Source organism: Stegostoma tigrinum, chromosome 41 (assembly GCF_030684315.1).
Source record: "Stegostoma tigrinum isolate sSteTig4 chromosome 41, sSteTig4.hap1, whole genome shotgun sequence".
NCBI classification, from domain to species: Eukaryota; Metazoa; Chordata; class Chondrichthyes; order Orectolobiformes; family Stegostomatidae; genus Stegostoma; species Stegostoma tigrinum.
The window spans coordinates 6,972,855-6,985,784 of record NC_081394.1 but is presented as its reverse complement, the minus strand read 5'-3'; the positions used below and the strand labels follow the sequence as shown (position 1 = coordinate 6,985,784).

Genomic DNA, 12,930 nt, shown 5'->3' with positions numbered 1-12,930 from the left:
TCTCAGGGCAAGGGGAGAAAGCGGATTTGAGGTTACAATCCACAATTGTCTAATGAATGGCACAAGAGGTGCCAAATGATCAAATGTATGTGCTCATCTGTTTGTACATTGCTCTGAAAAAGAACCCTCACTTTCTATCGGGACAATCACAACAGAGTCAGTTAGTTACAAACAAACCAGTTTATTGCATCAATGGAGAAAAACACAGGTAAAATTCATACTGAAGCGAACACACCAATGGACACCCATCAGTGAGAAGCCATTTCATTAATGCCAACTTGGAGAATACCCGTAATCCTTTGTGGTTAGGCAGTGTATCCTTTCGTTATTTCTCTGGCTGATAGTTTGTTTCGTGGTGAAGCAGAAAGACAGAAGTTAAAAGTTGGTAACTGGTATAAATTAGAATAGCATTCTAACAAACTCTATTGTAAGCCTGTCATGACAGCAACCTGCCCCTTTGAGGGTAACCCTTGGTGGCAAAATGCCCATTGGCCGAGCAAGCAAAGCCAAGGTGGTCTCCATGTTGTCTCGGCCCCTCCAGCAAGATCCATTCACCAATACAGAGGCGATGTTCAGCAGGTGATTGACATCCCAGAGAGAGAAATTGTCAGCATTTTGTTGCTTCGTGGGGGTTGCGAGCTCTGTCAGAGTGTCCACTTTAGCCGCCTGTTCAACATAAAGGAGGTACAATCTTTTACTTGGGGGAAGCAGGCAGAATACGGGTCAACTCACAGAGTCCATACAGTGTGGAAGCAGCCTATAGCGACTCTCCAAAGAGTATCCCACCCAGACCCACCTCCCTACCCTAACCCTGTATTTCTCATGGCTAATTTACCAAGCCTACACATCCCTAGATATTATGGGCAATTCAGTATGGTCGACCCACCTGACCTGCATATTTTTGGAATGTGGGGTTTAAATGCATGCAGATACAGGGACAATGTGCAAACTCCACACAGGCAATTACCAAAGGTTAGAATCAAACGCAAGTCCCTAGGGCTGTGAGGCAGTAGTGCTAACCACTGAGCCACCATGCCACCCCACAGAAGGAAAATCTCATGGAAACTGCACACAAAAATACACTCAGGGACTGCAAATGTACCGAATGTAAGAATGGACCTTTTTAAAAAATATTTTTTCAATTATTGCACTTACCCAGCCCCTCCACCCAAGAGAAAACAAGGCGACATCTTGAACCATCGAAGTTGAGTTCGGAGGAATTAAAATGCAGCTGGCAGTCAACCCAGTCTACAGCAGTTTGTGATGGCCAACAAATGCTTATGTTGAGCTGCCTGAGTGGTGTGTATACCCCATTGACTTAGTTTGGAGTCACTTTAGCTTTTGCGTCCTCTTGAATGGTCTGCCCATTATAAACCCTGTCCTAATTCCACCATCATCAGTAGTTAACATTAGGTCTCATCTCCGAATTTAACAGCAGCTTCCTGGGAGATGATCAGAGAGATACTGGGAATTTTAGGTACTTATTTTACTCCATGGGTGTGCTCCACTGAACTGTGAGACCAGAGATGAAATACTAAGAGAACTTACTAATAAATTTGAAGGGGATGAAGAGAAACATCTTCTGGAATTCTCTACTCCTGAGGGTTTGGGATGCTCTGCCATTAAAAAGATTTCCACTTGAGAGAGACGTTTTATAGTCTCCCAGGGAATCAAAGGATGTGAGGAACATGCAGGAAAGTGAAACTGAAGCATATTCAGCTATTGCAAGATTGAATGGTGAGTGAAGTAACCACTCTCTGCTCTCCAACTGGTGGAGAGTTTAACCTGAGGGATTGTCGCATCCCAGGCAAGATCTATAGCAACTTCAGCGAGTGCAAGAATTGACTACTGCTGTCTCCTTGCCTCATAAACCCCAGAAATCCAGCCAGTTAAGCTCACATGGCTAACTCAATGGACCAACGTGCTCCATTCCTGCTCCCATTTCTTATACCCTCACTACCACATTACCAATGGGCTGTGTCTCCTGCACTGGCAAGAGTGGCTGCAAAACACTTCGGTGGCTTGTGAAAAATCCTGGAAAATGGCATTCCCTTTAAACCCCCAGACTTTGGAGATAGATTTGAATATCCTGGCACCCTGTTTGATGAGTAAACAGTTTTGCTTGAGGAGTCATTGGGCGAATCTGAGAAAACTGAAAATCACGTACTTCGCTGTTTGAAGATGATGCAGGCACAGATGGCAATAAGGGCAAGGACTCCAACTACTGCGGCAGCAATCCAAGACTTGTTCTTATAGTCTTCGAGATCATTTGATTCTGATGGAAAGGAAAAGACCATTGTGACGCTGCTGACAACAAAAGAAGTCATAAGGAAGGAAGGGAAGGAACTCAGGAAACATGCTTCAAACTCCATTCTCGCAGTGATAAGCACTGAAGATACAGTCATAGAGATGTACAGCATGGAAACAGACCCTTCAGTCCAACTTGTCCATGTTGACCAGGCATCCCAAATTAATCAGGTCCCATTTGGCCCATATCCCTATAAACCCTTCCTATTCATGTACCCATCCAAATGTCTTAATTGGGCCAGCCTTCACCACTTCCTCTGGCAGTTCTTCCTGTACACTCACCACCCTCTGCATGAAAAATTGCCCCTGAGGTCCCTTTTATATCCTTCCCTTTTCACCTTAAACCTATGCCTTCTAGTTCTGAACTCCCCTACCCTGGGAAAAAAGACCTTGGCTATTCACCTTATCCATGCTCCTCACGATTTTACAAACCTGCAGCCTCCGATGCTCCAGGGAAAATGGTCCCAGCCTATTTAGCCTCTACCTACAGCTCAAACCCTCTAACCCCAGCAATATCTTTTATGCCCCATTTAATTTTAACAATGTCTTTCCAAGTGGAGGGAGGCCAGAATTGAATGCAGTGTTCCAAGGCTGGATTACCCTACGTCCTGTACAGCTGCAACATGACTTTCCAACTCCTCTACTCAATGCGCTGACCATTGATACTAATCACTTCAGTCCTTTTTTTAAATCATAATTCAAATTGCTAATTTTGGCAAATGTGAATTTATGTATCAAGTAGGCAAATTATGCAGAAGCATAGCTTTATCTCGATAGTTAGAATGAGCAAAATGTTTAGTCCAGTCGCCTAACGGCTTATGAATATGAAGTGACAATCCAAATGACCTGATTCTTGTAAAAATCCAATTGCCGCACAAATCCTTTGGGTGTTTTACCCTGTCTATCCCATTTTCAGCTTCAATCCCTCACAGTACAACTCCCTCTTGCAAAGGGTTAATTTACCTTCAAATGAGGGTGAATCCGAAGGTGTCATGCAGTGACAATTATACACATCAGCTCATCATTCACTCAGAACATTTAATTACAGCACAGACAAGATTGCGGAACATGCTGATTTAAAGGTCAATGAAGATTTTCTGAAGAAGGGTCCAGACCTGAAACGTCAGCTTTCCCACTCCTCTGATGCTGCTTGGCCTGCTGTGTTCATCCAGCTCTACACCTTGTTATCTAAGGTTATTGTTTAGTTTTTTTTTTAATTAACAGGATGTGGAAGTTGACAGATCAGGATTTGTTGTTCAAGAATTGCCTAGAGGGCAAGAAAAAGCCCACTGCCAAGGGTCTGGGGTCACATGGACGCCAGACCGGGTGAGGATGGCAGCTTTATAGAATCACAGGATTCCTACTGTGTGGAAGCAGGCTATTTGGCCTGTTGAGGCCATTGTAATCCTTCATTCCACTCAGAACCATTTCCTACCATATCTTGCAGTTGTATAGGACTTTGGTTCGGCCACATTTGGAGTACTGTGTACAGTTCTGATTGCCACATTACCGAAAGGATGTGGATGCTTTGGAGAGGGTCCAGAGGAGGTTCACCAGGATGTTGCCTGGTATGGAGGGTGCTAGCTATGAAGAAAGGTTGAGTAGATTAGGATTATTTTCATTAGAAAGATGGAGATTGAGGGGGGTACCTGATTGAGGTCTACAAAATCATGAGGGGTATAGACAGGGTGGATAGCAAAAAGCTTTTTCCCAGAGTGGGGGGCTCAATTACTAGGGGTCATGAGTTCAAAGTGAGAGGAGGAAAGTTTAAGGGAGATATGCGTGCAAAGTTCCTTACACAGAGGGTAGTGGGTGCCTGGAATGCGTTGCCAGCGGAGGTAGTAGACACAGACACGTTAGCGTCTTTTAAGATATATTTGGACAGGTACATGGATGGGCAGGGAGCAAATGGACACAGACCGTTAGAAAATAGATGACAGGTTAGACAGAGGATCTTGATCGGTGCAGGCTTGGAGGGCCGAAGGGCCTGTTCCTGTGCTGTAATTTTCTTTGTTGTTTGTTCTTTGTTCTTTGTAACCCTGCATTTCCCATGGCTAATTTATGGCTAATCACTAGACACTGTAGGCAATTTAGAATGGCCAATTCACCTAACTTGTAAATCTTTGGACTGTGGGAAGACCACAGAACACCTGTAGGAAACCCACACAGACACGGGGAGAATGTACAAACTCCCCAAAGGCAGTCACCTGAGGGTGGAATTGAACCCAAACCCTTGGCACTTGCTAACCACTGAGCCACTGTGCCATATTTTCTCTAAAAGGGGCACTAGTGAACCCAGATTGGCTTTTCCTGACCATTGCCAACAATTTTATGATCATCATTAGATTCGTCAATCCAGAGTTTTATTGAATTCACATTCCAACATCTGCCTCCCAAAGCATTTTGTGGATCTGTAGATTAATAATCAATTAATAGCTCATACCCCCCCTACAAAAGTTACTAAAGCAAAATTACAGTCAATTAATAATCGTAGTTTAGTGGCTCAATCTAAGTCATTCATACTGTCATTATTCGAATTGCTCCGTTGGAATGTCTGATAGTGATGGTCTTCTGGTGCAATGAATAATGTCTCCACCCCTGAGGAAGAGGTTCAATGCTTCTCATTCACAGAGGGACATTGATATCTGGTACATTTATGATGTGGACCAAGTTGTTCCAATAAACCCATTGAAGGTGCTCAGAGTGGGAAGGTTTGTTGGTCCCAAACAACAGGCTAGTGACCTGTTTTTGGAAAAGTCCAGCTAAGGGTACAGATGTAAGTGCGTGTTTTCATAAAAGCAGAAAGTGCGGGAGAAACCTGGCAGGCCTGGCAGCATCTGTGGAGAGCAAAACTGAGTTAACATTTTGCCTCAAATCATTAACTCTGTATTTTCCTCCAGAGATGCTGCTAGACCTGTTGTGCTCTTCCAGCACTTTCTGTTTTTAATTTTACACTTACAGCATCTGTTCTTATTTCAGCCTGTGCACTGACTTCCTGAAATGCCACTCAGCAACAGAAAAGAAGATGGTCTTTCTTATAGCAGAGATAATGGGAACTGAAGATGCTGGAGAATCCAAGATTACAAAGTATGGAGCTGGATGAACACAGCAGGCCAAGCAGCATCTCCTGAGATGCTGCTTGGCCTGCTGTGTTCATCCAGCTCCACACTTTGTTATCTTGGTCTCTCTTATACATTCTGATGGCATTGTCTCTTTAAGAGAGACAGCATGTGAGGAAAATCTGTTTTGCTGAATTTGCCTTCACCAAGGGTGTGTTTACGGGATACTGCTGTACTGGAACAGTTGATGATTAGTAGTTAAATAATGTATTATTTTATTAAGTATTGAAATAGAGTTAAAGATACCTTTTTGTATTCATTTTTTGTCTGTATTTTAACAGTGTTGCAAGAATAAAAAGTGTTTTACTTAATGCCTTGTCATGGACCAATCGAATCATATCTGGAACATAGCACTTTCAACTTGCCTTGAAATAAAATAAAAAGTTAGGGTCTAGGCTAACTCATTGACAAACTTTGACTTGGTTTGGTCTGGTCCATGACACACATTGAAAATGACAAATGCCTCACACTGTTATCTCTCCTTTTCTTAGCCATGTATACAGTTAGAGTTTTACAGCACAGTGAAAAGATCCTTCAGCCCATCGTGTCCATGCTGGTCATCAAGCATCCATCTATCTATTATAATGCTACCTTCCAGAAATTAGCCCATTGTCTTCTGCATTATGGTTTCAATTGCTGATCTCAGCACTTCTTCAAGCTTTTGAGGGCTCCTGCTTCTATTGCCCTTTCAGGCATTTCAGATGCCCTCTGAGTAATAAAAACAATCACTCCTCAAATCCCCTCTAAGGTCCTGCTCCTGAAATGTACTCCCGGATTACTGACCCCTCCATTTATCCTGTCAGGACCTCTCGCGATTGTACATATTTCAATAAATCACCCTTACCTTTGTAAACTCCAGGGAAACAAGACTGTAACAGTTCCTTAGGCAGGGTAGTGTCATTACAGGTTGGCCAGGCAGTCTCATCAAAACGGTGAGTATGAGATTTTCTCATGGGAACATGAGCAAACACATACATTATTATTTCAGTTAATGCAGTTTGCTCAAGTCTGGACAGACCCGTGCCATTCCTTCATTGAATCTTGGAAAAATTATGGATGACACATCCTCAACCTCTCATGTCCTCTTGTCCAAACACATGCGTGACACCCACTCTCTGACCTTACACATTTATAAAACAACTGGTACCCATCAGTAAACTGAGTGGTAAAGCTTCGACTACGTTATACAACATAGAACTATACAGCAAAGGAACATGCGCTTTGGCCCACAATGTTGTGCCAAACATCAAGCTAAATGAAACAAAGCCCTTAGGCCTGCCTTTGGTCCGTATCCCTCCATTCTTTGCATATTCATGAACATTTCTCTTAAATGTTCCTATCGTATCTGCCTCCACCACCAACCCTGGCAGTGTTTTCCAGGCTCCTATCACTCTGTGTATAAAAAACCTCATGTCTTCTTTGAACTTTCCTCCTTTCACTTTAACTGTATGCCCCCTGGTATTGGATATTTCAAATCTGGGAAAAAGGTTCTGACCATCAGCCCCATCTATGCATCAAACAAGCGACTGAAAAGAGCCATTTCCTGTGAATTACTGGCAACAGTTTTATACAATTTTCGGTGAAATCTCAAATGGTTATGGCAGCAGAGTGGCAGTAAGTGCAGCTTGTGTAAGAGGACCTGACTTGGAAGGGCATAAAGAAGGCTTCTGTCAAACCAAGAGACCAGGGGCTTGTATGACATATACACCTGTGGATGTCTTCTACATTTGGGCTGGAGGAATAGATGGTTCTGAGGTCATGCATCTCCTCACCCTTGAGTCTTGTAAAATGATGCCAGGCGACCGAAAGGAACTCACCTCACCTCTGCTGGCACTGTACCCGGCTTGGCACCATAACTACTGCCAATGATACATAACACTAGCATACACTAATTTCATAGAGCCAACAACTCGGCCCTTTTCTTGTCGCTGTCTTCCCAGATTGTTCCGCAGCCTCCTGTGCATTTCGCAATTTTTGTTTCCTACTTTGGTGGTAAGGCCAAAGGAACTGGTTGCAGGATTTCAATGAGTCTTGGGTCCAGTGGAAGAAGTAAAGGTGCCTGACACTAACGTTTCAACCTTTTCACCAGAATCAGGAAGAGGGTCAATCTTGGTATATAATAGGGAATATATAACGGGACTTGAAAAGTTTTGACCCAACAGTTGCAATCTACTGGAAAGTAAAATAAGCTGTTGAAATGTTACGAGCAGAACAGATGCAAGAAACTCTATGGGGAGCAATGATTTATGGTACATGAGAAAAAGGTGCTGATTGGTTGGAGTGTTGACTCTGGTCGGTCGCCATGGAGAACAAAATGCATGGTTACCCCACAGAGCATCCCATGCAGTAACAATTGTTGCTCTCTGTAAAATTTGGTACTCTTGCAACGGTTGTGATGAACACAAGATGGAAAACTTTGGCGGTACACAGGCTCTATTTGAAGCATGCAAGGGCATGCCAATAGTTTGTGGGGGAAGAAAGTCAAGGCTTACCTAATGGATAAAGATGTATTGTCTTCTGTTTCTTCATTTTTGTTTCCACATTGTAGCCTTGACATGTATAATTTCCAGAGTTGCTCCGCGTAATGTTACTGACAACCAAAAATTTTTCATGATGTGGAAGTTCTTTGCCATTCAAGAACCAATCGTATCTCGAGGGCGGAACTGACTCTACTTTGCATTCCAGAGTAACATTGGATCCGTAAGAAAATGTTTGCTCTTCTGATGTTATTACAATCTGGGGTTCATCTGGTCCATCTGCAATTATTACGAAAATGGTCATGAGACAACTATCTTTAGCTCCGTCTATGATCTCTGCAGAATAACACTGAACAGGCTTTCTTTATCTTTCATAGACAAACCCAGCATTTGTTGCAATCCCTAACTGGCCTGGAACTGAGCCACTTCCTGGAGCATTCAGGGAATCGACTGCATTGTTGCGAATTGGGAGCTGCTGGTAGGATATCAGTGAAAAGGATTTTTGTGACAATTAATATGGAGGCACAGCAGCTCAGTGGTTAGCATTACTACTTCATAGTACCAGGGACCCAGGTTTGATTCCACCCTCAGGTAACAGCCCATGTTAAACTTGCGCACTCTCCTGTTGTCTGGATGGGTAGTTCTGGTTTCCTCCCATACCCTACAAAGATGAGCAGGGTAGGTGGATTTGGACATGCTAAATTGCCCATAGTGTCCAGGGATGTGTAGGCTAGGGGGATTAGCCATTGGAAATGCAGAGTTACAGGGATGTGAGAATGCTCTTTGGAAGGTTAATGTGGACTTGATGGGCCAAACAGCCTGCTTCCACATTGTAGGGATTCTATAATTCTAATGATAGTTTGCCATTATTGACAACAGCCTCGTGCGCCAGATTTATTAGACTCATACAGCACAGAAACAGACCCTTCAGTCCATGAGATAACAAGGTGTAGAGCTGGATGAACACAGCAGGCCAAAAAGCATCAGAGGAACAGGAAGGCAGACGTTTCAGGCCTGGATCCTTCAGAAATGGGGGAGGGGAAGGGGTTTCTGAAATAAATAGGGAGGGAGGGGAACGGATAGAAGATGGATAGAGGAGAAGATAGGCGCAGAGGAGACAGACAGGTCAAAGAGGCGAGGATGGAGCCAGAAAAGGTGAGTGTAGGTGGGGAGTTAGGGAGGAGCCAGGTCAGTCCAGGGAGGACTGGAGGTCAAGGGGCGGAATGAGGTTAGTAGGTAGGAGATAGGGGCGGGGCTTGAGGTGGGAGGAGGAGATAGGTGGAAAGAAGGACAGGTTAGGGAGGTGCGGACGAGCTGGGCTGGTTTTGGGATGCGATAGGGGGAGGGGAGATTTTGAAGCTTGTGGAATCCACACTGATACCATTGGGCTGCAGTGTTCCCAAGCCGAATATCAGTGCTGTTCTTACAACCTTCAGGTGGCATCATTGTGGCACTGCAGGAGGCCCAGGATGGACATTTTGTTTGAGGAATGGAAGGGCCAGTTGAAATGGTTTGCGACTGGGAGGTGCAGTTTAGTGCGAACCAAGCATAGGTGTGCTGCAAAGCGGTCCCAAGCCTCCGCTTGGTTACCCCAATGTAGAGGAGGGCACATCGGGAACAGTGGATGCAGTATACCACATTAGCAGATATCTATGCTGACTGTGTTCCCAAACTAAATCAGTTCCACCTGCCTGCACTTGGCCCATATCCCTCCAAGCATTTCTTATTCATGTACTTATCCAAATGTCTTTTAAACATTGTAACGGTATCCACATCCACCAATTTGTCTGAAAGTCTATTCCACACATGGATGAAAAAGTTGCTTTTCATGTCCTTTTTAAATCTTTCTCCTGGCCCATTAAAAATATGCCCCTTCAGTCTTGAAATCCCCCACCCAAGGGAAAAAGCACCTGCCATTCATCTTATCTGTTTCCCTCATGATTTCATAAACATCTGAAAGGTCACCCTTCAACCTCCTCTCCTCATGATGCAAATCCTTCATTCCCAGCAACATCTTGGTAAATCTTTTCTGAACCCTTTCCAGTTTAACAATAGCCTTCCCATAACAGGGTGACCAGAACTGGGCACAGTACTCCAGAAAAGGCCTCACCAAAGTCCTGTGCAACATCACCATGGCTTCCCAACTCTTATAGTCTAAGGTCTGAGCAATGAACGCAAGTGTGCTAAACGCCTTCTTAACCACCTTATATATCAGTGACGCAGACATCAAAGAATCATACACCCAAACCCTAGGTCTCTCTGTTCAACAACACTGAGGCCTTACTTCTAATTGTATTGAGGTGATCAGTTGATTGAATTTAAGTCCTAATAGCTTCCATGTGATCTGATTTGAATTCATGAACCCATGAGATTCAGCCTCTTTCTCAGATTGCTAATGGCATTACCACATAGCCAATGCAAACATGGCATGCTGGCCTTCCTTGCAAGAGGAAAGGAACAAAAAATTAAGGATCTGAAGCAAACAAAATAGAAATTGCTCCAGAAACTCAGCAGATCTGGCAGCATCTGTGGAGATAAAAACGCATAATATTTTGAGTCTATTCCTTACATAGGATCACTGGGCTCAAAATGACAGCTCTCTTTTCTCTACGGAGATAAGGCAAGACCAACTTATCCAGCTCCTGCCTCGAGCAACTTCCAGAATCATAGAATCCCAGAGTGCAAAAAAGAGGTCATTTGGCCCATTGAGTCTACATTGACCCGAACAAAGATCATCATACCCAGATCCTACCCCATGGTTAATCCTCCAAGCCTGCATATTTTTGGACTCTGGAAGAAAATCCCCTGCAGACATAGGAAAAACATGCAAACTCCACACAGACTGTCACCTGAAGCTAGAATTGAATCTGTGTCCTTAACATTGCAAAGACAACAGGGCTAACCACTGAACCACAGCACTATCCCAAAGTCAGAATCAGGTTGTACTTTATTTCTAAAGGGGATAAATTGCTGTAAGGAAGTTACAAAATTACAAACTCTATTGAGAAAGATTGCTTCAAAAAATGGATCAGTCCAGTGAACAGGGGATGCTTAATATACTAAACAGAGCATTTAGTCTTATTGACTTTTATGTGAACTATTATTGAGTGTTTTACATCTGAAAATGCATCCAATTGACAAAACCGTGGGTTTGGAATTAGACCACACCCTTGAGAAGCAGTCGTCTTTTCAGAAATAACGTTAGGTACTCACAGTAAATGACCAGCTGAAATGGGTCACTCTCTTTGCTGCTGAACAGACTCTCCACTTTGCAAGTGTAGTTGCCTGCATCAGATCTGTTCACGGCTTTGATGGTTAATGTCTTGTTCCTTTCCGAAAGCTCCATATTTTCACTGTGCAGCAGTGCTAACTGGTCTCTGCTCCATTTAAGGGAGTGCCAATTGCCAGATACACCACACTTCAGAATTGCTGTGTCTTTGTGTTCTACCAGCTGCGAAGCATTGGCAATAATCTTCGGTTTTGAAATGCCTTCTGAGGCAGAGAGCAAGAAAGAAAAACACAGTGTTATTCAGGGAAAACAACCCTATTTAAGGTCTGGGTTTTGATCGTTGTATGTCAGTCTCACAAGCTAGGTCAGTATTTACTCAGTGGTTAGCATTGCTGTCTCATGGTGCCTGGGATCAAGATTTGATTCCAACCTTGGGTAACTATGTGTGGAGTTTACACATTCTCCCCTTGCCTGGGTGAGTTTCTTCCAGGTGTTGTGGACTCCCCTCATTGTACAAAGATGTTTAGGCTAGGGGGATTAGCCATGCCAACTTTCTCATAGTGTCCAGGGATGTGCAGGCTAGATGAAATTACCATGGGAGCAGGATTACAGGGATGGGGGGTGGGAAGGGTTTGCAACTGGGTGGGATTCTCTTTAGAAGGTCCCTGTGAACTAGATGAGCCTAAAGGCCTGCTTCCACACTGTAGGGATTCTATGAACTGCCCTGGGGAGGTGAGGGTAAGCAGCCTTCATGAACTGTTGCTGTCTTTGAGATTTAAGGACACTCACAGTGCTGTCAGGGAAGGGGAATTCCAGAATTTTCGTTAAGCAACACTGTAAGAACAGCTATGTGGCTCTAAGTCATGATGGTACAAAGCTATGAGGGAACTTTCAAGGGGTGGTGATCCCATTTACCTGCTGCCCCTTGTTCTTCTGGTTAGTAGAGGTCATGGCTTTGGAAGGTGCAATTGGTTGAGCGTTGTTGAGCTACTGCAGTGCATCTCGTAGATGGGACACGCTGTTGCCAGTGTATGTCAGTGGTGGAGGGGATGAATACCAAAGTGGGTGAAGGGTGTTCCAATCAAGTGGACAGCTTGGCCAAGCATTTTGAGTGTTGAGTGTTTTGTGCCTGCGAGTGTGGCGCATCCTATAAAGGGTTAAGTGATGTCATATAAGATTGTGGCAGCAGATTCAACTGACACATTCAAAAGGGAATGGAGCTTCTCTGGAAAAGGAAGAAGGTGTAGTGTTAAGGGGAGGGGAATGACACTGGGTGAATCATTCAATTGGACAGTTAATGCATGTCTGAATGCCCTCTTTCTGTGCTGTGCCAACTCTGTATTCTTCATTCCACAATTCAGTGGGGCTGAACTTACCATGGAATTGAAGGCTACATTGTGTAATTATCACTGTCTGCTCTCATGCTCAAGAGAGGTGCCAAGTTAAGACTGAGATGAGGAGGAATTTCGCTCTCTGAGGGTTATGAGTCTTTGGAACTCCTCACCACAGACAGATGAGGGGGCACTGTCCCTGTGTATATTTAAGCCAGAGATAGAAAGATTCTTGATCAGTCGGGGAATCAAGGGTTATGGGAAAGGAAAGTAGACGTGAGGAATGTCAGCTCAGCCACAATCTCATTAAGTAGTGGAGAAGGATCAAGGGGCTGAATGGCCTACTCCTGTTCTTATTTCTTCAGTCTTCTAGAAGTAAAGATACAGGATGAAGGCAGCAAGCAATGGCTGAACCAGTATATGGTAAAGTAACCCACAAATATTGGACAATCTGTAAATTTTAAGTT

General features: G+C 43.9%; 1 protein-coding gene across 3 annotated transcripts in view; it reads right to left on the bottom strand.

Annotated features, from left to right (window-relative positions):
- Positions 1-161: 161 nt before the first annotated feature.
- The window catches only part of LOC125448551 (carcinoembryonic antigen-related cell adhesion molecule 5-like), a 61,588-nt gene continuing 48,819 nt past the window's right edge, over positions 162-12,930 (bottom strand). The window contains exons 7-10 of one of the 3 annotated variants that reach the window (XM_048523933.2): positions 11,117-11,392; positions 7,919-8,182; positions 2,168-2,275; positions 162-666 (exon numbers count right to left, since the gene is read on the bottom strand). In XM_048523933.2, the coding sequence (XP_048379890.1) occupies positions 659-666; positions 2,168-2,275; positions 7,919-8,182; positions 11,117-11,392 (656 nt within the window). In that variant the 3' untranslated portion in view covers positions 162-658. Of the gene's footprint in view, positions 667-2,159; positions 2,276-7,918; positions 8,183-11,116; positions 11,396-12,930 lie in introns of those variants that run through there. The other 2 variants (XM_048523932.2, XM_059641258.1) reach the window with 2 other exon arrangements.